Source organism: Athalia rosae, chromosome 1 (genome assembly GCF_917208135.1).
Source record: "Athalia rosae chromosome 1, iyAthRosa1.1, whole genome shotgun sequence".
NCBI lineage: Eukaryota > Metazoa > Arthropoda > Insecta > Hymenoptera > Athaliidae > Athalia > Athalia rosae.
In genome coordinates, this window is record NC_064026.1 from 19,236,875 (window position 1) to 19,264,614 (window position 27,740).

Here is a 27,740-nt window from a genome sequence, read left to right on the forward strand (position 1 = left end):
GGTATGGTAGTTTTCTGTAATCTATAGCAATTGCGTAAGGAAATTTATCAGCCCGTCTCTCCTGTACAATTTCTATCTGTAATGACTTCGTCTGTCGGATAATGATCAAAACGATTTGCGAATTTGCACCGTTGCGATGCTCGCTGTTGACGTTGCAGCCGGTGAGTATCACCTGAGTTTCTCATGCACGTACAGCAGGTGCACGGAAAACCTACGTATGCTGTATGCGTTCACAGTCATATATATGTGTATATCACGTACCTATAATGCAACGTACGGAATGATTTTCACATCGCCAGACGTGAATTGATCGTAAATAAAAATGAAAATAGAGATGAAAAAAGGAAAAATAAGATGACGAAAGATAAAAAAAAAAAAAAAACGAATCGATCGCACCGTTGACAAGGGGTTGGTTAGCACGGGTTAAAGTGATATCACAAGGTCTGAATCGTCGACGCAGTATTTTGTACGGGGGATCTCCTATGGGGTGGTGCAGAAGCTATATGGCTACATATATTTTGCGCGTACCACTTCGGTTGAAATGTCCATACTGGTATAAATTCCTTCGGTACAGAACACTTATATGGAATCGTTCCGATATATAGGTTTCACATTCCAGTTTTCTTCGTAGAATTCCAGTTCGTTCGAGTCGAGAATGGATCGCGCGATATAGGGTATTGAATATGATGTATAATATGTATATATATATATATATATATTTATTGAATTATTCACGCTCGTTCTAAGTCGGATTATATCGCCAAGTGTAAGCGACCACCCCCGACTCGGTGGTCTCTTCCAACTTCGGGGTTGAAAGAAGAATAAAGAAAAAATGAGAATAAGAAGAGGATGAAGAAGGCGCGCGCGAAACGAAGAACAGGAAGAGAGGGTGGCCTCTGCATGCCTCCTTCAGGCGACTCCTTTCCCCGGGCGGGGAATGGTATAGGTATATACGTGTACGATACATATATATGTATATGTATCCGCAGAAGGCGTTGCTCAGAAACCTAAAGATTTTCGGTCGCCCGGAGCGTCGGTCGATAAGCGTTGGACAAGTGGACGCGCCCTAATAAGAGGAATGAAACATCTCCGCGATGACGCCGACTACGAGGTGCATGACGACCGCCAAAAGATTTCCTACAAATCCACCGGATTCTACAAGTTATAGTTTACTATGTGATCACCTTTTATTTCTCCCTTTTCTTTACGCCTATGCTCCTCTTAGGCCACGTTGTAATTTCTTCCTTATCGTCATCTTTATCCTTTCCCTCCGCTAACTTTTTTCTCCATTTTCTTTTATCTTATTGTTTTTTTTTTTTTTTTGTATTTCCTTTTTCATGGGTCATTGCGATTACTTGGATCTATTACGAACGCCCAAGGGTTGTAATTTTTAAGTTTTTTCTTCAGCTCGAGATTCGTAACCTTGGTGAATTTAAAGCTAGGGAAATTGCGAGTGTTGAAAAAAAAAAAATAAATAAAGAAAAGAAAGGAAAAAATAATCTGCGGTTTGCTTATTAGAGAAAATAGAGAATCTGAGGTAGTTTTCTACGTAGGTATAAGTGATGAAGAAAGTGTTTTGATTTATTGCGTATACATTATACAATATGAAATTTCTTTTCTTCTTTTGAAAATTATCATTGTTATTACAATCATTATTATTGAGCAAGACCAAAAGGTGAGAGAAAAAGAGAAAAAAACGCAGGCCGCTTGAATATCAACAATCCATCGGAGGCGTGTAACTGACCTTTCGATGACTCGATACTCGATTTTTTTTCGCACATCCAATTAGCGTTCGTATAATATCGTTTTCTTGCAGGGGGTGTCGAATAATCTTGATATTGTTCCGACTCTCCGTCATTTTTATTTCCTTCTAAAATCAATCGTCAAATATAACCGGCATATAGTATCAGAATCGAACGGCAAGGTGGTCGTTGAGTCACGAATAATTTTTTCATCACTATAACCCTAGGGACATCAGGTCAGGCTCGTTAGAGTCTTTGCCAGCAGAACGTTTGTATAATTCTGGTGGAATCGGCTTGCCGGGATTCAGCAGTTGGAAAACTTCTCTCTCGTCTTGGTTAGCAGAACGTTTGTATAATTCTTCTGGAATCGGCTTGCCGGGATTCAGCAGTTGGAAAATCTCCCTCTCTTCTAGGGTAGGTGCAGCCGATCGGTAAGGTCGTTCGCTGTCGATCATCAGGGAATGAAAAAATAAATGGAACATCGTTTAATTACCGATCAACGCCTCTTACAGTTAGAATGGGAACAAGTTTAGCTTACCTAGGAAGTGCCGAAGTCTCGATAATCCCGACGACAAGAACTGCCAACACTACCAACGAAATTGTCGTGCAGAACTGCATGGTTGTTGTCTCGTGATGACTACTGTTGTACCGTAGACTCGATGTCTCCAAGTATTTTGATGATTGACGCCGACGATTCGGAGGTATATATTCACACCGTGTGCCTGCCCGCAGTCGCTTGTGGGGGCAGGTATTTATCGGTGATCAACTGATACGATGTTAATAACGGCGCATACGGATGAACAAACAATCATCGATTGCGGGTCTCGACCGTGGCTAGATTATAGGTACATATATTTTCGCGAATATTTTGCATGTCACGTTGATGTAGTATCGCATCGGTGCAGCATAACTATGAACATATATCATTCGAACGCAATTATTTTTATCTCAGCGGTGTTATTAGGGGTTTTTTCGACACTTGTTCCGTATACTCACGCGCGTGTACGATTCACGGCTTATCGTCTTTCTTTGAAAAATAAATATGGCATGGCGGAAGAACAGTTGTAGAAGTAATTAGTTGAGGTCGTAAAATTTTGGTTTTGGTGTAACGAATATCGTTTCATTTTTACGGTAAGGCGTAAATTTGTTTTTCGGAATTGATTTTTTTCTCTCATTTCAGCGGTATGGTACACGAATAACTATTGACGTGAAATTTTTTAATCGCTCCAGTATTTCCGAATTGAGTAAACACCGTGTACGCGTTATGGAATTGAAAAGGGAACTTTGTCGAACTTTTTCAGAATAACTCAAACAATACGGAATTAACGGGGGGAGCAATGATATTATTCGATGGTTATTTTTTCGTAGATGAAACAACGAACATCAGCTGTAATACGTTTACACGTGACATTGAAAGTAATGTTTATTGATCAATGTTTATTAATTAATTGACTTTTACAGTATTCAACCCCCTGGGGTTGGGTATCAATTTCATTAATAATTTCTAATAATAAGAACACGATTATTCGATGGTCATTCCTCATTCTTCGAGGTCTTCGATTTCTTCAATCTCCGCAAACCTCGCGTACCGCGGATCATTTGGTGGGGGAGGTTTGTAGTTGATGACAACCCGCCTGTTCAATAAAAGTGAGAAAATCAAAAATAACTCGAAAAGTTTGCTCAGAATTTGAATGGAAAGGAGAATGCGAGCTGCTCTCCGTATGCGATCACAACGTGCGCTACATTGAAACAGAAAAAAAAAAATAAACAAATAAATAAATAAATAACTCACTCGGGGCTTCGTCTGCTGATGGCGTGTTGAACTTCTTCGACCGTGTTCAGTACTTTGAGAATTTCATCGTCTTCGGCTGCAGCTATTGCTTCCGCCGATCGCAGAAACCGTCGCCTCTCTAACGAGAGCTTTGTTTCTTGGGCCCTGCGGAAATTATGCATTTACAAATCGATCGTGACACCGCATAAATATCAACCAACAAGTCCGGCAATTAGTTTAAACAATCATTTATATCAACTCACTGCGGACTATTCGCATCCAAGATGATTTCACGATCTAGTCTGCTAGCTTCGGTCGTTCCCTGCACTCTTTCCCTTGTCTCCACAGCTCTTGGAAGTCGATCATTTTGAAGACTGAAAATTGAAAGTAAAAATCGGTCAGTAATCGTTATAAAACTTCCCTATTATCCGGCAAAGCTTTGAGCCCACAATGTGAACAATTTTTTAGAATGGAACGCACGTGTAACTTACCTCGATATCTCGACGTCCGAGTCGGCCAAAAATCCATCGTCATCAACTGAACGAAGATAACGGATTCCCGGTTTTGGTGTAACCACACGGATTTTATAATGAACACCCGGTTTTGGTGTGACGTATCTAATGGGGGTCGCCGAGGTGTCGAGAATCCCTACGGCAAGAACTGCCAACGCTGCCAATAAAATTGTCGAGAAGAACTGCATGATTGTTGTCTCGTGACGACTACTGTTGTACCCTAGACACGATGTCTCCAAGTATTCTGATGATTGATGTCGGTGACTCGGAGGTATTTATACGATACCCGCCGTTCGATGGAGACGTGACAACTTCACAATGTCTGGGATTTCCTGTTATCCACACGCATAGTATATATATATATATGTATACGTTATTGATCAGACGCATAAACTGTGAAATCCCGACGGTTATTTACCGAAAGATTATTGCTCACAGATTTGCGAAGTGTACGTCTCAATCGGTTCGTACCTTAGCGTAACATTCGTTCGCGAATGTCGACATCTTTCTGTCATTTCGTTTCCGAAGAGAAAAATCGCAACCACTCCGAACCCGACCGGACAACTTATTGTTCCTCGCGAAGCGGTCAGTTTTTCAATTCTTTCATCTCTTTGGACAGGTAAAGATCTCTAAGTTTCGCGATCTAGAGAATATTCGCCAAGAGTTTCCCTGCGTTAGAACTTTTAAGGAGCGAAAAAATTATTGTGAAAAAGTACGAAAAACCTTTGGAATCTTTTGCAGTATTTTAATTTGTGAAATATACTGGCCGAACCGTGACCGTGCAACAAAAGGTGGAATAGAACTGATAACATACCCCGATAAAGTGACGAAGAAAAAAGAAAATCGAGAAAACACGGTCTGCTGCACAATTTGTCTTGCATGGGATTATCGAACAAAGTTTCCCAATTCTCAAGTTTAAGACGTCTTTCTGCTGAATATTCTCCAAGTCGCAGGAAATTCGCCATTCTTTTTTGCTCGCAATAAGTGACGTCGCGAATTTGGAAAACTCAAGAAACTGATAAACTTTTTTTCCTCTCTCTTTGTTCAAAACTATAACGTTGCGTTATTACTCCACTGCACTTGCGAGACACGGGTCGAGGTTGTCCGGTCGAAATCAAGTTTTTCGACGTATAAAATCTTACTTACATTCCACGTACAAGCGTACAAAATGGGGAAAAAACTCTGAGCTGCAGGGCGAGACGAAAAAAATATTTCGCTTCTCGACAACCCTGTCACGTTATTAATCTGCACGGATGTTTGAACGTTTGAAGACAAACCGGAGGATTAAAGATTTGAAACGCGAAATGGCGACTGTGGCTTTTACTTCTTGCGATAGGATATATGTATCAATTATTAGAACGCAAAAAATAACGAATGACACGTTTATCTTTCTAGTTCGCTTTTTTGTTTTTACTTTATTTTTATGTATTCGGTCATATTATTTTATTTTATTTTTCATCATGTGTTTATACATATATATTAACGCCTTATCATCGTTTTTTTTTTCACGAGCAGCGCACTGATACAGTACGAAAATAGTTCGATCAAAAATTTATTCATAAAATTCGTTACTCGTACGGCAATTTTTCCAAGTAATTCTGCAGAAAGAGGTGAAGAAACAGAATTTTAGGTGCGAATGAAATAGTTTCTTCGAAGTATTTATATTTTGAGATATAAATAAACAAAATGTGGGGTATACATACGGATAGTTATTCTTATTACAGGATTAATGATTTCATTTTTTACGATTAGTAATGTAATGTAGTAATGTTAATCCAGTTGTTCGTTTGATGTTCACTCCGAGGTTTTTGGATTCGTTTTCGATTCCGGTTGCTGAGAACATAAACGCCTGACCGAGGGAAGGAAAAAGCAAACAAAATCGATGAAAATTCACTCTCGAATCTGCTTTATTTTGTATCAATTTTTAAAACATAGAATCGATTCATCAGAAGAAAAAAAGAAGCAAATCATCGCAACGAGGAGGGACAGATCGCGGAACGAATAATTTTCTCGCAATTAAAATATAATACCCAAAAAAAAAAAAAAAAAAAATCTCACTCGTCAGGGATTCGTTTTCCTCTAGTACGAAGTCGGCAAGGAGCTAGATTTTTTTTCTGCAGGCGGATCGACGAGGTTCCTGGGATTCATAAAGAAAGAAGAAAAAACTAATGAATTAGGAGAAGAAAGAGAAGATTCACGGTGCGACCGATTAATTCATAATGAGTTCGTACCTCAGCTCATATCCCCCGACGACCGATGACAATTGATTTTCATTTCCCAAAGAACGAATGCAACGATATCTAGGCTTTGTTGCCCCGAGTTTCTTAGGTGGGCGATGAGTAACGTATTCAGTTTCGCACAAACGATGTCTCCGCTTTTTCGGCGCAGCGTCTAGGAACCCGATTTGATAAATCACCAGGGCGAGGAAGAAAATCACCAAATGGAACCTCATGGTTTTCGCTCGTAAATGAGAGTCGCGGATTCTTATTAAATGTTGCTCACAAAAACTCGGACTTATTTATACCCAATACGTCTTGTCCGTCAAACTTTGTGCGAATCGAACGCACGATCATCAGGGGAATTTTCTGTTTTCATCCGCGAGCGCAGGCGCGGAGAGAAATCATCAAATTTTTCTGCCTTCATATAGTTTATTTTTCGCACTACGCGCCATCGGTATATGTTTATTACCTCATTATCGGTCTGACATACGGGTCAGTTGTTGTTGTTGTTGTTGTTTTTTTTTTACGACCAGATGAAACAACGTTGATCGTCGCAAGTGCGCCGCTACCCCATATCTTTCTGCATTATATGTATTTTTTAATCCTAGCGAATCGCTCGTTAACTTCTTTTCGCAAGTGTATAATTACTTGCGGTCTCACTTTTCAAATAAATTGAGTTGATCTTAGAGTCGCTGATTTTATGAGGGAAAATTTCGACACTTTCGAGTTTTTCTCTTTAATTTTTTTAATGCTTTCCGAACACGCTGCCGTTACTGATTTTAATAAAAAAAATTTGAGGAAACGGTTCGACGTTACAACGTCTCATAATTAGCGTCTGCTCGGATATGTTATACGTGTATATTTATAAATGATTGTTATATATATATACACACATATATATATACATTTCGACCAACGTTTCTATCCCATTAGCTACGTCCAGATTGAGTGGCAATTAATTTCCTGCAGGGACAGCTGCAGATGCATGGAGATGATAATATTACCCACCTGACTAGTGCAGCATCTGCGTTTGCAACTGGGATTGCGACCGGGTGTGCAATGTCGTGTTCAACGTAACTACCTTCTCCAGTCTACGGTTTCTCCCTGTGATAGCTCGCCAGCTACCGTGATATAATTTCAATCGAGCTTTACGCACAGTTATGCATCACGTTAATTCGAGATTGCACGCGATTAAATATAACGAATTTTACAATATTTTATAGTCTCTCTTTTCTTTTTCTTTTTTTCTCTCTTCAAAATTAATTCCGGACATTTCATTTTTACAAGATTCATGTAGTAAACAAAGCTGAACAGCCCATCGTATCGTCTGTTATACTGCAGAAATATGAAACGCTTTAATGAAAGTTGGAACCGAAACTTTATAACCACTAGCTGCCTACCTACCTATATTTTTTACCTCTATTCGTTTTTACCAGCTTATATTACAGCGTACAACTTTCCTCAATTAACTTGCTTATTGTCAGAACGCGCAGACAATTGGCGTGCAAGGGCACGATTTTATTCATGAATAACTAAAAACTTTTCTTGCGCGCTATTGCGGGAATAGGTATGTATTATCTAGTGGAGGTGAATATGTACGTATATACATGTATATAAATGGAAAAAGTTTTTTTTACAACTAACTAAATAAATAAATAGATAAGAAAAAAAGCTTATAAATATAAATCCTATCGCGAACAATACAACGAATGTTATAAAAATGAGATTCTTTAGTTTGTCATCGTATTATGTGAAACTCGTCAGACTTTATAATTGCTCATTTTCTTTTCTTATTACCGTACAAGTTGCTTGATTCGTTTATCTGTGTTTGAATTTATCCTTTCTTTTTAAATGTATAATATACGGTTTTTTTAACGTACGATGCACCGGATCATGTTTTTCTCATTCTTCATTCGTACCGCGTATCGGTGCACCGAATTACTCATAATTAGCGGACTACGAGGGAATATTTAAACTCTGTATAAAAAAGCACGACTGAATAATTGCCGCCGTATATGTATGAGTATACAAGCTGCAGGGATTCGTGCATTTTATACGCGCAGCATTTTGATATGATATTAATTTCAACTGGAATTTCACTCATACTGCACCACCGCAACGCTTTCGTTTTGTATACCTACGTTGAATTATATAACGCTAATTCGCGCGACATGCGAATTGTATTTGTAAACTTTCATCACAATGCACGGCCACGCAGGTAATTTTCGTATAAATTTACATTAGAAATTTTTCGAATTGAAGATAAATTCGTTGGATTTTTTTTTTTCTTTCGAATAGCGTAAACGTAATTTCAAGATTAGAAAAAAAAAAAACACATAAAAATAGAACGCAGTTGTAATAGGATCGGGTAGCAGGTGAGGATAATTCGAGGTAGTTTCTGACCACCCTTCGTTTTAATCCGCGCAACTCGACGAGACTTTGAACTCCCCTATATGTCGTAAGCAACCGGGTCGAAGGAAGATATTTGAATCTCGAGTCTCTGTAGCAGCCATCGCGCTACCGATGTTACCGCTGTGGTAAATAGTTGTTACCCCGTCATAATTACTGTACGCGCGGCTTAATTTTCTAAATAGACTTTGCGACGGTTTGGTAACAGGAAATTATTGGAGTTTCACGTATGATAAAATTAGGTCGCACACCATACACGAGAATTTAAGGGCCGCGTATAAGCGACCTACGCTCCAAAATATAACGCTCCGAAATAATGGAAGTTGTTCGACGGAAAAAAAAATCTAGAGGAAATCTGATCTGGTTGTTAATCGTTCATAACTCATTGACACATTTGTTCACGCCTTTCTGGATTCTGAAAAACGATCTTTTGGATTTTTTTGAATTCACGAGGTTTCGACGATCCTCTGATTACTTCCGACTTTTCTCATCTCGTTTGAAATTACAATTACGATGTTGATTTTAACGTGAAAAAATCGGTCGTTGATTCATCTCGTCGATGATCGAATTATTATTATTTTTTCTTCTTTCTTACTTTGAGAAATGACGATCGCAGTGACGTGTATCGCGATTCAATAAGGCGAATGAAAAATACACGTCGATATGAGAACAGAATAGCGGTTACACGTATTATAGGTAGTCAGGGATCGATAATTTCCGCCTCTTTTTATTATAATACGGTTGAACGAACTAGCGGTCTGCACGAGTCGAAGCAAATTATTCTGTTTTCCGCGGAATCGGTTCGCGATCGAATATCGATAGTTATTACCAAAATCGATCTGAATTTTGATAAAAACGATACAGAATCGGCGTATCGTATACACCGGCGTATTATACATATGTATATGTATACGTCCATCGGAAGAGTTCAAGAGTTCGTCGTCTTCTCGGTCTCAAAAAATATTCTCCTATTTGAAAAGATGAAAGTCAAAGATACATATAAGACGTATATCTAAGTATAAATAAACATTTATAACAAAACAAGACGGAGTTTATCGGAAACGAAAATACGTCTAAAATTCTCTACTTCTTTTAGATGCAGCTGCTGAAAGTTCGCGATATTACATCCTTTCTCCCCGCAAAGCTCTCTACATAATTCAATGTGTGTAAATAATCTTGTACGTATATACCATGTACATGAACGTACTGCAGGGTAGTACGCATAGCTTCGTGTAATATACATGGTACGGTACATCCACATATATACCTGCGTATATACCTCTGCCTTGGTTATTCAGACTGTATACCTTTCATGAATATGTATCCTTTAATTCGCTAGCGGTAGCATTTATTTTACCACCGCTAGAATAATATACATCAAACGTAAAGGATATATGTATTACTATAACTAACGCTATTTATCATTGGAATAGGGGTATACGCGTGTTTCAATAAACGCTATTACACACATTTCACGATATACCGATAACGCTTCCATTTTATTTTATCACCTTTCTCGATTTTTCACAAAAGTGGAAAAGTTTGGCAAAAGTCTTCTTCGCCGCGCGAATTCTCTCGGGTATCGAATCTACGTCATTCTATTTATTTGGAAAAACGGTGATTGTGATCATCCAAAGAGACATTCTCATCTTTCGCGTTTCACTTTTCAAACCCCCTCCCCCTATCTCAACGCGCAACGTGGCGGTTCTTTAGCTTTCCTCTTCCATTGTCGTTCATATTTTGAAAATCTTCAACCCTCGTCGTGCTGGCAATAATTGAACCGTTGTTTCGCGAATTGGTACAGGTCTAGTAACGTAACGATGTTGTAACGTGTAACCGCTCTACACAGCTGTGTTCGCCGCAGAGCTCGAGTTATACAGAAGTACAGTGTCGAGCAAGTTATAATTCATGGCGGTTTTACGAGGCGGATATATTCTGGCACGTGTTCCGTGCTTTCTGAAAATAAAACGGGGAATGAGCGAAAAACCAACTTATACGTTACCTTTACTTTACGTGTATATATATATATATATATGTATCTTATTTTACATACCTGCGCCTAACGTACATGCATAGTAGTATATATAGATATACGTGTATATATCAGCTAAACTTGTGACTGTTGTAAACGTGCGCTGCGTGTCCAGAGAGCGTGCTTCACGTGACGGAAGAATAGAGTGTGCCGATACCGATACATATATCTGTTAGTGGATATAGAGCTATGTAATAGGTGTAATAACAAAAAATATAAATTATTGTACAAACGTGACGTGTTTAGTTGTCGCATTTACCTTCTGTACGGAATCCCTAATCATCGAAATATATTCACAATTTTTGAAGAGAAAAAAAAAAAAAAAAATTTCCCACTCGTCGTTAGACGGCTGCACTTCTGAAAAATATAACATGCCCGACGTTGAATACACCTTTATGTACTCTATAAAATAATACCTATACAGGTATATATATATGAAAGCGGGGTAAGAAGTTTGGAAGCTTTTCAGCCACCGAGAAACAGTTCCTCTTGTGATTCTGTTATTCTACTAAAGCTTCTACGCCACGTAGAAACTTTACCTTATACCTAGCTATACTATACAACACTTTACTTACGTAGGAAACAAACGCTGTTAACTCCGGCGGAATTATTATACTGCACTCCTCGGTTTCCTTTACAACGTACATTAAACGTGTATACCCTGCATACCCTGAAGTGGTGTGCGATAAACTTGTACAAGAAAAATGGGTGCAATATAATACATATATGGCGATCGAAATTACGTACAAGTTTTGTTACGGTGAATTTGAAATAGAATTGATTTTTTTTAATTCAGTTTTATTTTTAATGCTCGATGTTCGCAGGAGGGCGATGGTGCACCTCCCTTAGCGTGGATATGGTAACGATGAGCTCCGATACGTTGGGGTGCCGGCGAAAGCCGGCGGAGAATATCACCGCGAAAGGAGGAGGAACTGAACAATCTGCAGGTGGAGGAATAAGAGGAAGAAACGACGTGCCGTATAGGAGGCAACATTCATCCGATCAGGCAGCAAACGCCTCTGGGGAAACAACCGCCGCGAACGCTCACGCCCCAGACACATCGAAAACGGCGACTTGGCCCATTGACACCCCAAACTACCTCGTTTATCAAAAGGTATAAAATAATCCCACGATTTTTCTAAGGCTTTTCACTTTTCGCATTTGTTTGCGTGTAAGTTATACGGTAAAATTACGTAGTACCGTTCAAACAATAAAATAAGAAAAAATACGTAGATGTATAACTTCATTATTTTTACTCCACTTTTTTTACCACGTTATTGAGAAAAAATAGAAAGAAAGATCGTCGCTACCTTGTGTTAATTAGCGAAACAAAACTTTTTTTTTTTTTGGGAGTTTTGCAATTGGTATATTTTTGTAATAATGCTAGTCGGTAGAAAATATAAATTTATCGCTCAAATACATATATACACGCGACTGAGTTAGAAAAAACTCCTATTGTGGCCGTTGATTGATTATTTTTTGAGTCCTTGTGCCGCTGTAGGGGTTAATAAAATTAATTAGCGAAGAATCACCTTTTCATTCGTTCGACGCTATTCCTGATAAGTCTCTTTTTCCAGATCCCTTTCCACTCTCTGATCTTTTTTCGATCTTTGCCTCTCGTCTACCCCACTTTGTCTGGAGCTCTATGATGGTATTATTATTATATTGTTATAGTTGCGTAGAAATTACGGTATAGTGGGTAGCCGTTAGACTTGGTGAACGTTAAACGGTAGTAATCTATTTTCGTAAGTCGTATTCTCCCGAACTATGGGGGGCTATGAAACCACGGATAAAGAAAAGGAGCAAATCGATGACTGTCACGAGTGGTTCATGGACATTAAAAAACCAGAAAAACGACAAAAAACTCCAATGCGCGATATTCCGTATATATTATTATCTATCAATCATTATCTATAGTTCAAATTTTCAACCATGAGAAACCAATTGTCAGCGACGACAGTCGCTAAATCCAGACGAGCGGAGACAAACTCTATATTGTATGTATAAGAACCGCATAACGAGGCGCTTTGCTTGATTTCCCTTTATCCATCCGCGTCTTCGATTCTGTAGACGAACCTGCATTTTGACCTCATCCATTGTTTTACCCTTTCTCTTATCTTTCTCTCTCCGTTTAACTTTCTTCCCGACAACCTCTTCTAGACTGAATCGAATGGTGCGGCGCCCTTAATTCGTAATGACTCGATTAGCGCGTGACGTCTTTGGGGCATTGTTTAACAAGAAAATGTCGCCCCCTTCTCGCACCTGCAGGATGAACGATGGCAAAATCACTTATGATAATTACAGGGGGGTTGGGGAACAGACTGCCATTAAAGTCTTCGTCACATTTTCGCCATTGTCGTCGCCAGGTTTTTGTATAACTCTTTATTTCACACTTTTCTCTTCGTTTTCTTTTTGGCTTTCCTTTTCTCGCATAACTTCGTTTCACGCAAATGACAGTTGTGAAAAATCCATGTTCGATTCGTTGATAAAGTATTGTCTTTTTTGATTAATTTTAAGATGGAATCCATAGTCGAAAAAATGCTGGATGAAGGAACAGGGGTACCCGTTAAAACTGTAAAAAGTTTCATGACAAAAATTCCATCAGTTTTCACTGGTGAGTTTGTGGTAGCGTTTTTGACCCTTCCAACCGTTTCGGGGAATCTTGAAAGATATTTGGAATCGTTACTTTTTCAGGAACTGACCTGATCGCGTGGATGATGAAAAATATGGAAATTGAAGATCAAGGTAGTCATTGGATTTGATCATTAGTTAATTAGCATTGAAATTCAAATTATTTACAATATCCGAATTTCAGAAGCACTTCACGTTGCACATTTGATGGCGGCACATGGATATTTCTTTCCGATTGATGACCACTGTCTCACCGTTAAAAATGACAATACGTTCTATAGGTTTCAAACACCATATTTTTGGCCTTCGAACTGTTGGGAACCTGAAAATACTGACTACGGTAAAATCGACATTCGATTTTTGAGTTACGAAGCATTATTTCTCGCAGCTAAAACCTGATGTTTTAATTACCACAGCTGTTTACCTGTGCAAACGAACAATGCAGAATAAAACCCGACTCGAATTAGCGGACTATGAAGCTGAGAATCTGGCCAGGCTACAAAAAATTTTTTCCAGAAAATGGGAATTTATATTTATGCAAGCTGAAGCACAAAGTAAAGTTGACAAAAAGCGTGACAAGCTTGAGAGGAAAGTTTTAGACAGCCAAGAAAGAGCCTTCTGGGATGTTCACAGGCCTATGGTGAGCTTTTTTTGAATTTTGGATGGAGAATATAAAAATTTCAGCTTTCGTATATCGTTGACATGTTGCCAATAATCGCAATTCGGGGGTTATTTTGGTTTAGTGTAATGCCAAAGGAGATTCTGGGATAAAGTTTTGCATTTATTTTTGTCACCTGTTCTTAGCCTGGATGTGTTAATACCACGGAATCGGATATTAAAAAGGCATGCCGTAGCAACAAACCGATGATAAAAGCTAGCAAGCACTTGCAACTAGGCGTCGGTGGAGGAAGAATATCTCCAACGCCTACAGACTCTGATCTGAGTTCTCCAAATGAAACGTTGCAGAAGGAAATTACGATGTTAAAGCAGAGATTGGATCGCAGAAATATCAAAGTTTCAAAAGTTGCCGAAGCGTGAGTTCATACCTCAATTAAATTCATAACAACTTTTTTACTTCGTTTTATATTTTTACAATCAATCCGTCGCCCCCGCAGTATAACAAGTTTTGACGCACCTAATCCTCGGAGGATAATTACGTAATTAGCACCTTAATTAATTTCCATATTTTCGTGACACTTCGGAAATGAATGCACTTTTCACAGTAAAAATTGTGATATGGTTGTCAAAAAAATGTATTCGAGAATTTTCTTTCCAATTTTGTTATCGAATGATAAGAATTCCCTCGAGTGACAAATTAGAAATGGCGCTAATATACTGAATATCAGGTGTCGACCTAAGTCGTGTAAATATTATGATCTAATATTACTGACTAGATAACGCTGTAATATTGTTTTTTTAGGCTTATCAGTTATTTTGAACAATATGCGGAGTATGATCCGTTCTTCACGCAACCAGAATTCACCAATCCCTGGGTGTCGGATAATCCGGAAATGTGGGAGCAGGAGAAACTAGCGTAAGTTTCTGAAAATCTTCATACACACTCGACTGTACATTATCAGTTTTCTGATTAGTCATCATTCGAAATTAAAACGAATGCTCTTAGTCTCCTGTTTATTAATTTGTCGCTATCGTTCATTCAATCTGACAGAAAAGAAATATCTGCCAGGAGGGTGAAACGATGGGCTTTCAGCTTGCAAGAATTGCTACAAGATCCCATTGGCAGGGAACAGTTTGTCAGATTTTTGGACAAAGAATTCAGTGGAGAAAATTTGAAGTACGTAGCATAATGAATGTATATAAATTCAAAACTAAATTCAGTAAAACATGATCAATTACGGAGTTTAAGACGCTCGATCGTATTTTCTATCTACAGGTTTTGGGAAGCTGTGCAAGAATTGAAAACTTTGCCGCAACGTGATGTTCAAGCTAAAGTTCAAGAAATCTGGGACGAATATTTGGGTAGTGAAGCCAGCTGTCCTATCAACGTTGATTCGAGATCTTATGAATTCACTAAAAAGAACCTGGAACAACCAGATCGATGGACCTTTGACATTGCTGCGGTAAGTATTGATTCCGTTCATTATTTTTACTTGCAATAGATTGAGATCGATACATCAATACTTTCTGTTACTATTTTTTTCAGGCTCATGTCTATCATCTGATGAAAAGTGATAGCTACTCGAGGTACCTTCGCTCAGAAATGTACAAAGATTTCCTCAATGGCTCCAAGAAAAAGGTGACATTTTATTGTTTATAATCATCACTCACAGTCCATTTAGTTCATTGGTGTTACTTTCACCTTCTGTTTCAGACATCAGTAAAAGGCATTCGTTCAATTGTGTCGTTTACGGCCCGGAAGGATGCCACAGGATCTTAACTGATAAATTTATTAATTTTATAGTTAGTGCGATATTTAAATTTTTGATCTTTATTTGAATTTGAGCTTAGACTGAAAAATGTAAATGTACAGTAATTCGTTTGTATCACTTGTCAGTTGGGACACTACAAAATTGTTATTGCATTACAGCTCAAATCTTCTGACTAAAGAGTCCTAGTCGTTAATTGAGACCGCGAAAATAATATTTTTTTTTTACGATTATTATTATTAGTATTATTATTATTATTATTATTATTGACCTTTGAAAACATGGTTTCCACACGATTCGATTTAACTTACCAATCCAGATATTATGTATAAAAACAAAATCATACTGTATATCTTGAATTGATTTTTTTGCCAAATAAGATGAACTTCAGAGGCAATGTATTATGAGTAAATTATTCACTTGAAGGGGTTGTAGAATTTGCAAGTAAACTCGTGTTAGTTATACAAATAAAAAATTTACACAACATTGAGCAAACCTCTAGCCCACTGCCGATAATAACTGCAAATATTATATTTTTTGAATCATGTAAGTCTATGTCAAGTGTGTTCTTATGACCCCTGAGAAGTTACAATTCAATTATCCGTTCAATAAACTTCGTACGCACGAGCGTACATTTACAGCAGTGATTGATGACGCGATCACGATCTCTATCGTTGTAGCGGATTGCCGCCAAGTTTACGTTGACCGAGCCCCAGTGAGTCCTCAAATATGAAAAGTATAGTTGTTGTGCGATTGCTCTTTGGTCAACTTGGTACCTACAGGCAAGTCAGCTCGATTTTTATTAGCGCTTGACTTGCTCAGCAAGGAAGCTACGCACAAAAACAAATTTATTATTGGGACGCACGCTTTTTGGGCATCAAGCATTCCTTCGTTATAAACATTACATTTATTGTTCAAGGGAAATTATAAAGTTACACGCAGAATTATTGTAACCCACGCAAAATGTGTTGACACACAAACAGAAAAATGTTAAAAGTGAGTGACGTAGAAATTCATTTAATGCTACGTTGATTCGCTATAACTGTCATGATGTAGTAAATGATGTATGTTAATTTTTTTGGCCGAAGAGTTGACCTTACTATTATTGATTCTATAATATTAAATATTCTCGTATACACATTGTATTATTGTAACTACGCGGAAATCAAATCCTGCTCATTGGTGAGAGAAAACGTTTTTCAAGTGTATATTGCACAGTTTGTGAGGAACAATCTCTTCCTAAATTTTATCATTTATATGAATATAAATGTATATACATAATGATATTGAAAAGTATTGATGCTGCAACTTATATTGAACAAAATAAAAAGACTAAGACATGTATAAATAATAGTTATACCATACTGATGATGTAATCTACGAATTTTGTAGCCATATTGAAAAGTGACAAGACTTTGAGCTAGACAGCGGCTGCACCTAGACAGTATACTCACTATATTGTCTTGAAAAATGATAATTAATAAAGCTCGGCTGATATAACCGGGTACTTAAACATTTTTGTGATAGTTGCTGACTAGAGAATTTGGATGTGTGTGATAGGCTGTAGAGTGTATAAATATTTGCATATATTGGATAGTAATTATGTGATTAGCACAAATTAAAAATTTATTATTGGATATAATGAATATAACAATTATTGTTGTTGATCTAGCTTATCCGCGTATAAATAAAAGTGTGAAGCAGGCTGCATGTAATGTGCTAATTAGCGTGTCTGACATCAAACATGTAAATAGTATTACCGAGTAAAGTTATTGTGTCTTACAGTCAAAGTGAATTTCCTAGATTGTATTATAATTGCACACATTAAAGATAGCACATTCCATCATTGTTTCCAAAAATTAGAATTTTAATTACCCGTGAAATTACTGTACATTAATTAACTATGGTATTCATTTCCGAAAAATCGGTTCGGTTTGAAACAACTCGTATTATCCTTCAACATTTTAGATTGTTCGGAGTGAAAATAATCTTTGTTAACGACGATAAGCGGTGTGTAAGTTTTACGAGAATTGTACATTCTTTGTTACTTGTGATTGTCAATTGACAATAGCATGTCATCATTGCTGAAAATAATGTATTTTTCAAATGTTATTACTAGTAATAAGAAAAAATTTGTCATTTAAGAGTAAAGCCTGATAAGCTTTGTAGTTATTGCATTGCTAGATCAACAGTTGTGATGATTGTTATAAAATTTTTTGTTAAGAAGTAATTTTCCTTCAAAAGAAAAATACTTTTTACTCGGCATAGTGTGATAAGATAGAAGTATAAATGAGTAACTGAAAACCATTTACAGCCTCGATGGTTGTATACAGAGTAATTTAAGAAATCATAAAAAAAGTAATAAAAACAAAATGAAATAGAATAAATGATCGGAAAACATGGTTTTGACAAATAATGATTTAAAACGGTTTGTATCATGCTACGATCACTGTTGTCAACCGATATTCGATCGTTGTAATTTTATTAATTAAAATGATATATCATATAGAATATCAGCTCTCGGTGTAACATTCTTTCGATATAATACAAATATAGTCGTTTTTAGTCGCCTAAGATAGAAATGATAACGTTGAAGATGATTTCCGTTAACCAGATAACCGATTTTCTCATTTATCTGACCTTTTTGTAACAATATCTGTCTAATCGTTGCATGATACATTCTGTGACCGGGATTTTGGAATTGAATGTGCGATGCAATATAATACGGGTCGATAATGATTTTATAAACATCTTTAAAAATATATATATTTTAGGCTTAAAAATTGTCCAAAGTAATCAAGATTACTAGCTATTTCCATGTTTCAGAACATTTTCTCATAAATTCTAGAGACAAAGCTAGATGGTAACTCATAAAATATGTTCGAGGTTTGTAACGACTCAAAATGCTGCGTAGTAATTATAAATTGGACATCAAATCAGTTATTCACAAAGTATACGGCTGATCAATGGTGTTAAACAGATATACGAAAGTAAATATAGTCGTATTTCTTTGATAATGTCAGTAATCAACTAATGATTTTTCTAATAATCTTAAGTTTCACATCTTTCCCATATACTTAATATAGTTTTTTCATCACTGATATTACTGTTATTGAGTTATAAAAGTTAAGAACATCTGAACTATTCATTTCTGTATTCTGAACTTACTAATGGAAACATATTTGTCGTCACTACCATCCTCACCTTGAGACGATCAAACCAAAATAATAAACCGATTAGTGGAATAACTTATTTGTAATATCATTAGATCAAAGAATTGTTACATAGTAATTCCGTCAATGTCATGTGCGCTCAAAATGTGATAAGTAAATCTTTGGCATCACATTGAATGGACTCGTTAAAATCATAACACCTATTTCAATCCACGTGACGAGTAACCAAAACATGACATACTCGTGAGTTTTCTTTACATATGATTTTAGATGTTTAAGATGGTGTACTGTCTGTACTACGCTTTTTAAATTTTTAAATAGATGTGCGGAGACTTCAGAAAGGGTAGGTAAAATGGCATGGGCTCAGAGCCATTAATTCGAAACTGTTTTTTTTTCTTTATCATTGCTACTGCTATATCTGTGTAAAAATTGCTAAAGCGTTAGATTGAAATGAAAAAGAAACAAAAAATACAAAATCAAAAGAGCACTCTGAGTTGTGATGAATGTTCAACACAAATGGATGTAACTTTGATAAAAATCGAATTCTACAAGTTGTAATTTCACTTTTTGACTATCATGATCCTGAGTATATTACTGTGCAATTGATTAAATTGCTGATTGATGATTGAATCAATTAGATTAAATAAGTCAGGACAGATTAGATTGGGGAAGATCAATTGAATAGGAACCTTTCTTTTATAAAGGTCGTTCCTTCCATTAAAATCATTGCTTCGGCGATATATTAAATGAAACTGGTAAAATAAATTGGATAAGTTTTATACAAAAGAAAATTAAAGAACTATAGAGACAATTCTTATGCAGCAAAAAGTTCAAGCGATTAAAGCGGAGCTGTAAAATATTGATAATGCTATTGAACAATATGCCAGTTATAGATAGTTAATTGACTTGTAAATGATGTGACACCTTATTGTAAAGCTTTATTAGGATAGGCTTATGATGATAGAGCTAGTTTTAAAATAGTACATTGAGCACAAAAAATCTCTAGGAATAAAGTTTAGAATACATACTTATGCATAGAAGATCTCAGTAGAATTATATTCCGTGTGTGTATACAATACATAATAACGTAATACAGTACGTATTTCCTCTCAAATGTATTTAGTTGTAAGGTTCGTATTGAAAATTTAGTTGATCATTGTTGCCTATGACATACATACGCACTGTTGATCAAAAGCTTTCTCCATCCTGCATGAAACCTACATGCATCATAGAACAATGGAAAACTTTGTTAAAATGCTACAACTTTTCTATGAAATGAAAAACTTTTTTTTTAGTGTACACGATGTTAGCATAAAGGAAGGAAAAGGACTTTGTACGAACCCTACTATGTTAAGTCACGCGATCAACAATTTACGATCTATAGTTAAGGTTTATGTGAGCGCGCTGTAGAAGAGCATGGTAATATTATTCTGTTAATTTGAAATAACTTTGCTAATCAGTTGTTTGATGTTATTTTTTTTATTCTCCAATCTTTATACACTCGACGCTGTGTGATGAATAGGTGCTAGAAAAATCATCCCCTGTTCAGTTTCTTTTTTTTCCACGTAATCTTTTTCCTCAGATTATTCTGTATCTTTGATCTCACTATCTGCTTCAGTTCTCTCCGCCGAGTTGAAAACTCAGCATCAGGCACAGATCGTTTGTTGAAAAATTTATAAGCATCTAAAAGAGGATTTACGTTAGCAGTGCAGAAAAACTTATTAGAACAATAATCAAACGTTCACCTTCAAAACGAACATCATCAACATTGAAAAATAAACTGTCATTCCAATCACTCTTTGATTCAGTCTTCTGTAGATCCGCGACATTTTCTTCACTTTCTTCATTATCTGACGAATCGTACTTGAATGGATCTGTCGTACTGAAGTTGAATTTATGTCCTTGTTTTTCACGAACTCCTTCATAGACAGGACTCTCTGTAAGACATGATTATTCAATTTGCGTCACGAGTCTGTATTGGCTGAATATGGTGGCATTTCAACACAACTCAGAACACCTATACCTTTACTTGATATCTCAGTCCCGAATGTTTTCAACAAACTGAATTGCTCATTTTCTTTCAAAGTGTCGACCAAGTTATCAGAAACTTTATAAAACGTGTCTTTCGATAAGTCGGGAAGCTGTACACTGTCCACATCATTCTGTACAGCAAGCTTCTGTTTTACTTTTTTTGTTTTGATGGGAACAGCAGTTGTAACAGGAATCTCACACATGGCGTGATCTTTATCATCAGGATTATAGCGCATCATACCCATCTTTCTAGGATACAAACAAATCGTCCTACCAATATACAGTTGATACAAGAAGACATTATGCCTGAAGGCATTATCTGGTATACACAGATTCATACTTTTTAAATCCGACGTCATCGCTTGTTTGTGGTTTAACCGGCTTTCCTAGCACATTCTCGAGAATATCTAATTGCCAATTTTTTTCTTGGTCAATTTCTGAACAAAGTTCGACTTTCTCCGATGTAGGATTATCTTCATCATCAATGAAACGATTGTCGAGAGCAAATCGTTTGTCATTTCCGTAATTTGACTGCAAGGTTTGTAGCTAGAAAGTACAATGAGTCATTAAAAATACGGATGGACTAAAATATTAAAAATTAAGATAATAACAATTATTAAACCTTTTTATTAACGCTTTCACGAACTCGAAAGTCATTGTTATCTAAAATATCTTCGTCATCATCGTCGTCATCAAACAAACGTTTCTGGCCTTTACTTGCTTGATTGTTAATTTCGTTGAAGCTGTCTAGATCATCAGAAAATACTATTTTTTTACCTAGTGGCTTCCCATCCTATACAAAGGGACTAATGAACGAAGAAACCAGAGCATGGTGAAAAGCAGAGAACAAGCCAAAAAATATAAATTACCACAGCATTTAGTGCTTCACGAATAAGTCCACCTTTCAATTTGAAAGCCGTCTTTCTTTCCATTATAGACTTTAAACGCTTTTGATCTGCCTCGTTTTTCTTCTTTTGTTCTGCAGTACTGAGCCGCTCAACTGGATCTGGTGCAATAACTTTTGCTTTCTCTTTAATCTCTGTTTTTATCCTGGGAACTTCTTCATAATCAGTGTCAAAGATCTTTTTAGTACTTTTACGAACCATTTCTGGGACCTCAGTAAGATCGGTGTCAAAAGTCTTTCGACTACTTTTACAAACCATTTCTGACAACCCTTCATAATCAGTATCAAAGTTCTTTTTGGTACCTCTAAGAGCAATTTTTACCCCTGCTGATGAGAATTGAGCCACTTTAGTAAAATTAAGACATTTTTAATGGTATCAAGTTCTCAGATATTGGCACTTACCTGGATGTGGGATGTTGATAGATTCAATAGTTTTTGGTGTTTCTGTTTTCGGCGTTAGAGCTGCCTTGCTCTCCTCTCGTTCTCTTTGTAGTCGCTCAAGAAAACTCTCCTTAGCAACTTCAATGTGTACTTTGCATCCATTTATTACAAGATTCTTGAGCTCTTGGAAACCTTTATTTAACGCACAAATCAATTAATGAATTCAGACTCTGGTCAAAATTACTATTACATTGAATTTATTCTAGGGAATCACACATTCTGACCCAGCACTATTTTCCCTGGTATCAAGTTCTGGATACTCACAAGTATTAAGTTTCTTGTCGGTAGTTGTTATATTGACAAAAGCAAATTTGTGGTTAGTTCCGAGAGCATTAGCTTTTTCTTTTATCTCAATCTTTGCAACAGTGCCATGATTTTTGAAATTCTCCTCAATGTCCGAGTTGGTCACATTTGCAGGAAGATTTCTCAAGAACAAACGATGATTTTTTTCCATTTTTCCTTTTGTTCCTTTTAATTCGTAACTATTGCCAAAAAAATGCGATGGGTTATCAATGTTATCGTGCTGATAAAATTTCTGTGATTGAATAGAACCAGAATTGTTATGTTTACCTTGAATTACAGAAGGTTCATTCATCAAAATGTCAAGTTATTTATTCTTTGAACCACCTAATATATAAGTGCCTGGAACGAGCTCATAACCCACATGTAGAACTTTGAGTATCAATGCAAGATAGCTAAGGGTGAATAATATAGCATAATGTAACGCTAAATCCACTTGACAAAACCACTATCAGGTACCATAGCATTGATACAAATATAGCAATAACCTCCTAGCCAAGCAGCCGCTAAATACCACGTGCGAATGCGATGTCGCTATCGTATTCGTAACCGTCACCCCGTGAGATCGAGCTGTCGAGGTTTCTCTTGAAAGTCGATATCTATTGCATAACAGATCTCTACTAACTTCAATTCAGACTCGTCTCAGATCTTTACAATGGCGGCCAGCAGGATTAATATTATTGTAAGTTATCTTTTATTAGACAATCCAACGTTCTACAATGTTTTGTAAATATACAAAGAAAGTATTCTTGATGTTATCACGATGGGAGAAAAATTAGTGGCTAAGACCTCGAATGAATGTTACATTTTTGGTTAGTCTAAGAGGAACTTTCAACGTCGCCTGCATTCGATTGGAATTTCACGTTACCTTTTCTCTCTTGAATTTGGAATAAAAGGGTTTTTATAATTCTAGGCGAGGTCGCTTTCCTCTGCTGCTGGCGGTGGAATGGTGAAGGTGAGTTTTTGTCACACGTTTTTCACATCGTTATGTAACGTCCGAGGTAACTTCATTCTGTCTGGCAGAATTTATGAACCAACATATATAACAAAATCAAACGTTAATTCGCCAATCCCATCCATATGTGACAATTACTTTGTCATTCAATACCTTGTGGGTAGCCAGCGGTTAACTGATTGACATTTGTCACTTGCTCTATTTTGACATTCAAGAGTATTTTATTTCTATCCGATTCAAATTAAAATGTCTTATCTGCGGAGAGTATTGCTCCTACTTATGTATTTTTGCTCTCACATTTTGACATCGCCCACAAGCCCTTAAGTACCACTTATTAAAAAAGGTAATCAGCACAAATGAGTACACTTATTCATTCGCATTTATCACAGCCTCCAGTGCAAGTGTTTGGACTTGATGGACGCTATGCTACCGCCCTATACTCTGCCGCCTCAAAGCAAAAATCTTTGGATATTGTGGAAAAAGACCTGATCAAATTTCAGGTAGTCTATTATAATAAAGTGATATATTCAGAGTTGGATGAAAAATTTAGGTCGTTAATGCAAAGATAATTACAGGGTTTGCTCAAGACAGACGTAAGGCTCGCTGAGTTTGTTAAAGACCCAACAGTGAAACGAAAATTGAAAGTCGATGCTTTAAAATCTGTCGGAGCCAAGGCCAGCCTGAATGTAGCAACTACCAACCTGCTAGCTCTACTCGCAGAGAATGGACGTCTCAAAAATGTTAACGGAGTTATCAATTCTTTCAAAATCATAATGGCAGCAGACCGAGGAGAAGTAGTGTGTGAAGTAATCACTGCCAAGCCGTTGGATGCAGAGACCAAGGGCAAATTGGAAACCACCCTCAAAGCATTCCTTAAAAAAGGAGAGACCATTCTGCTTACTACGAAAACTGATCCATCCATCATTGGAGGCATGGTTGTTTCAATTGGAGACAAATATGTCGATCTAAGCGTTGCCAGTAAGGTGAAGAAATATTCAGAAATTATTAAGACCGCAGTTTAATCATCCTTCAACCCATGGAGGGCTGTAAACCTTCCCTTCAAGTGTAGTTACATACGAATATGTTGTACATTGTCTCTACTCGTAATAAATGAAAAAACCTAAATATACTGTGTATGAATCACAAATGAAATTTCATTTTATGCCGTATATTACATTGGTGATGATTTTACATCTATAATTAATTGTAGTGATTTGATAGCGAGTATATTTACAAGTCATTCAGAATTTGTCGTCTTATCTATCTATACGGGGAACATTATCGATATTTCTTACTTGTAGCCACATATCTAATTACAGGTAGTCATCTTTCTGGTAAATCTCGATCTGCTATAAGCTAAAAATTTGTCTGATGGGTGGAATTTCTGCTTGTGAGTAGAATTGTTCTCCAAACCATTCTCTATGCATTTCCAAAAAACTGTAATTTCAAACAACTCGTTCTAAGGTACTGACTGATATCAAATTTACTAAACAACAAATCTGGGTATACTCACCTCAAAAACATGTCCAGATGTTTTAAAAGTGTTTTAAGCTTTTTGTCAGATATATCAACCACCTGCAACAAATCTGGCAATTTCACTGAAACAGAACAGATGGAATCTTAATATTTCAGAATTTTCTATTATTAACGAATCTTAGGTACAGATCATTGTTTGTGTATTCTCAAGTGATTTGGAAAATGTGTACGGGTTTTGACAAGACATTATACATACCAAACAATCTTGTGAGATGGATCGCACCATAATACATGGACGGAGCCAGAGGGCTTTGACGTTTTTCAGACTCAGGTACTAGGCGCCAAGCGTTTGATTGTTGAAGTAGAGCTCCGATTTGAGCAGATGGAATGACTGGCAATCTTAAAGGTAATCCACGAGGACTGGAACATCGTGAACTTGTACTTGCTATGCTGTAGTGAAACAAATAGATTCTGAATGTTGCTCTGCTTTCAGAGGTCATCTGAACGTGAATTTAATTATGTAACGCGTCAACTTAGGCAGCACCTTGACATATTTCCTGGCTCTTGTTTAACTTCATCATAGGAGCGAAGTTGCCTGCCTTCATCTACAGAGCTTACTCTACAGGATCGTAATCGACGTTTGGCTTCCACAGGAGGTTTAGGAGATGTGTTTTCCATTTCAGACTCATGCTCTCTGAATGGCGGTAAGTGAGCAAACTCTGTGTCTTCAAGTTCTTCTTTCACTGTAACTTGATGTTCCGAATTGCTGCAAGAAAAAAAATGTCACCAAATTGATGCGGTAATTATTAATGTAGTAATGAAGTTAAGAAAGACGATACATACTCAAAAGTTTCCTCTTTAATAGAAGGTATGAGGTCTGTATATTGAAAAGATGCTTGAAACATTTGGTATTGTTCTTTCTCTTCTGTGTACAATAATAGATCAGCAAGCGTAAAGTCAAAGTAAATTCGCAATCCATCAGCTACTTCTCTGCAGATATTGACATCGTTAATAGTTTTTTCTATAGTATTGCTGGACTTGCTCCGCGGTGGCTTATCGGGAATATTTGTTAATTGTGTAGTTGTAAAGTGTTGCACCCACGTCTCCAAAATATTTAAGACTGTTGGCTGTGCTGGTAGAACAGCAGTCTGAAGAAGGAGCAAAATTCTCAGTAGTTGTGGGGAAAAAATTATTATATTACATAAAAGTTATACTTGGTGGAAGAGTTTGATAAGCCAAGACTGAAACGCCAGTAGCTAAGTGCAGAGAAAGCATACCTTATTTTTACGAGTTATAAGATCATGATCCTGCTCTAATAAACGTTTCAATGTAGCTCCTATATCAAGATCAATCCCAGGACGATGACTTCCACCAGAATGACTGCCACCTCCACTTTCATCACCCTCACTACTTTCTTCACCATATTCAGAACTACTTTCTGTATCCTCTTCTGTTGCAGCTTCCTGACAAGTATTCAATATCATCAATGTTTATTTCAGATAAATAAATCAACGGAGATTCATGAATTACAGATGATGGACAATTCAATTCAAGGCATACTTCGGTATCATAGTCATCCTGTTGACCAGAACTGCCATCTTCGGAAGAGCCTGTAGTCGCTGATGTTGCGCGGCTGCCACCACTTCTCGCTCTACGACCAGGTTCTGTTCCTGATCCAGCTGAGCGCTCAGAGAGTTTGTGACTACGTTTTTTTCTTTCTCTTCGGTACAAATACGCACCACTTCAACAAAATAAGGAGTGCTTGAGGTGAAATAAACATCAAGATAAATGCGGTGATAGTCCGATATTCAATTGTGTTCTTACAGCTGGAGTTGTGCTTTTTGAGCAAGGTCTCTTTGAAGCTGGCGATTTTCTTCTGTATCTTTGAGAACATATTCTTCCGTTACGCAACGGTCCCAAGATGAATTCCATCCCTATTTGTGGAGAATGAATTTTATGCATGCAGTTTTGATTAGTCTGTTTTTATAGCTACACATATTTATCATTTATAATATAAAACCTGGAATATTCATTAAATGCAAATTTACCCAGAATAACATACCATTCCTTATAGATATACTAATTTTTTATACCTGAAAATGTATGAGATATTCTACTGCCTTGCGACCTCTTTGATCTTTGTTGACGATAACATCCAACACCTGTGAACAAAGCCATAGAATTTAAAACAACACTTTTCATTGAAAGAGGAATCAAATAGGCAGCTATGGGATGTAATTTTTTGAGTCCTCATGAATGGATGTAGGTTTGATTTCAATGCTGAACTTTTCCAAACTAGAGCTTGAAACATTTACAAGTTGTATTTGTCAATTCCAAATATAATTTGTGTTCATTCTCAGCAAAAATCTAATTGTTATCATAGGGTTTGAGGTTGTACGATGCGAAGAATATTTCTTCAGTTTATTCTCATTTCTTAACCTTACCCGGCAGTTTTCAAACATTCAACAATACCTTTGAATCGTACAAAACTTTGGCCTTTGTTGGATCTGGTTCATAACACAAGACTTTTTCGCCATCGGAAAATTTGAATTTAGGACCTCTTGTTGACACCATTTTTTGACAGCGCAAGTTTCACAATTGCGGTGTTGGATCCTAGAGGTGCAATTTCATGCTGACGCTCGACGCAGATTTTTAAGCGTCAAATGTAGTCATGAGGTATCATTTCGACAGAAGCGCCATCGAAATTATAAATGGATAATCATCTAAATCCATTCATTATGATCACAGATTTATTCC

The 27,740-nt window shown here is 36.8% G+C and overlaps 5 protein-coding genes across 15 annotated transcripts in view; 2 read left to right on the plus strand and 3 right to left on the minus strand.

The window, feature by feature from the left end:
- The window catches only part of LOC105685253 (regulator of G-protein signaling 7), a 46,155-nt gene extending 26,161 nt beyond the window's left edge, over window positions 1-19,994 (plus strand). For 3 of the 6 annotated variants that reach the window (XM_012399204.3, XM_048652931.1, XM_020851932.2), the window contains exons 2-12: window positions 11,510-11,799; window positions 13,203-13,299; window positions 13,380-13,430; window positions 13,501-13,656; window positions 13,733-13,956; window positions 14,121-14,350; window positions 14,737-14,850; window positions 14,986-15,111; window positions 15,211-15,397; window positions 15,481-15,573; window positions 15,649-19,994. In XM_012399204.3, coding sequence (XP_012254627.2) covers window positions 11,542-11,799; window positions 13,203-13,299; window positions 13,380-13,430; window positions 13,501-13,656; window positions 13,733-13,956; window positions 14,121-14,350; window positions 14,737-14,850; window positions 14,986-15,111; window positions 15,211-15,397; window positions 15,481-15,573; window positions 15,649-15,714 — 1,602 coding nt within the window. In that variant the 5' untranslated portion in view covers window positions 11,510-11,541 and the 3' untranslated portion in view covers window positions 15,715-19,994. Of the gene's footprint in view, window positions 1-11,151; window positions 11,446-11,509; window positions 11,800-13,202; window positions 13,300-13,379; window positions 13,431-13,500; window positions 13,657-13,732; window positions 13,957-14,120; window positions 14,351-14,736; window positions 14,851-14,985; window positions 15,112-15,210; window positions 15,398-15,480; window positions 15,574-15,616 lie in introns of those variants that run through there. The other 3 variants (XM_048652937.1, XM_020851933.2, XM_048652926.1) reach the window with 3 other exon arrangements.
- On the minus strand, window positions 1,563-5,784 carry LOC105685254. 2 transcript variants are annotated; one of them, XM_048653151.1, is made up of 6 exons: window positions 5,172-5,784; window positions 4,005-4,357; window positions 3,777-3,887; window positions 3,535-3,678; window positions 2,281-3,376; window positions 1,563-2,186 (listed from the first exon to the last, which is right to left on the minus strand). In XM_048653151.1, the coding sequence occupies exons 2-5, from the start codon at window positions 4,211-4,213 to the stop codon at window positions 3,283-3,285; spliced, it is 558 nt and encodes a 185-aa protein (XP_048509108.1). In that variant the 5' UTR covers window positions 4,214-4,357; window positions 5,172-5,784; the 3' UTR covers window positions 1,563-2,186; window positions 2,281-3,282. The 2 variants fall into 2 exon arrangements, with proteins under 2 accessions (XP_048509108.1, XP_048509119.1); XM_048653162.1 differs by having other exon boundaries at window positions 4,497-5,784.
- A 345-nt stretch (window positions 19,995-20,339) lies between the features above and the next one.
- Window positions 20,340-23,677, minus strand: LOC105685230 (nucleolar protein 8). Of its 4 annotated transcripts, none has more exons than XM_048652951.1 (10): window positions 23,421-23,677; window positions 22,823-22,947; window positions 22,517-22,734; window positions 22,214-22,384; window positions 21,777-22,138; window positions 21,530-21,700; window positions 21,248-21,453; window positions 20,900-21,177; window positions 20,622-20,813; window positions 20,340-20,559 (listed from the first exon to the last, which is right to left on the minus strand). In XM_048652951.1, exons 3-10 carry the CDS (start codon window positions 22,704-22,706, stop codon window positions 20,411-20,413), a joined length of 1,719 nt encoding a protein of 572 aa, XP_048508908.1. In that variant the 5' UTR covers window positions 22,707-22,734; window positions 22,823-22,947; window positions 23,421-23,677; the 3' UTR covers window positions 20,340-20,410. The 4 variants fall into 4 exon arrangements, with proteins under 4 accessions (XP_048508908.1, XP_048508904.1, XP_048508912.1 ...); XM_048652947.1 differs by lacking the exon at window positions 23,421-23,677 and adding an exon at window positions 23,041-23,165; XM_048652955.1 differs by lacking the exon at window positions 23,421-23,677 and having other exon boundaries at window positions 21,777-22,135; window positions 22,823-23,078.
- Window positions 23,116-24,632, plus strand: LOC105685232 (ATP synthase subunit O, mitochondrial). Its single transcript, XM_012399164.3, has 4 exons — window positions 23,116-23,234; window positions 23,466-23,507; window positions 23,897-24,007; window positions 24,083-24,632. The coding sequence occupies exons 1-4, from the start codon at window positions 23,208-23,210 to the stop codon at window positions 24,527-24,529; spliced, it is 627 nt and encodes a 208-aa protein (XP_012254587.2). The 5' UTR covers window positions 23,116-23,207; the 3' UTR covers window positions 24,530-24,632.
- Window positions 24,510-27,692, minus strand: LOC105685231 (male-specific lethal 3 homolog). Of its 2 annotated transcripts, none has more exons than XM_048653001.1 (10): window positions 27,456-27,692; window positions 27,077-27,145; window positions 26,808-26,917; window positions 26,544-26,724; window positions 26,261-26,446; window positions 25,827-26,131; window positions 25,528-25,749; window positions 25,240-25,403; window positions 25,021-25,105; window positions 24,510-24,944 (listed from the first exon to the last, which is right to left on the minus strand). In XM_048653001.1, exons 1-10 carry the CDS (start codon window positions 27,555-27,557, stop codon window positions 24,857-24,859), a joined length of 1,512 nt encoding a protein of 503 aa, XP_048508958.1. In that variant the 5' UTR covers window positions 27,558-27,692; the 3' UTR covers window positions 24,510-24,856. The 2 variants fall into 2 exon arrangements, with proteins under 2 accessions (XP_048508958.1, XP_012254586.2); XM_012399163.3 differs by having other exon boundaries at window positions 25,240-25,433; window positions 27,456-27,672.
- Window positions 27,693-27,740: the final 48 nt, after the last annotated feature.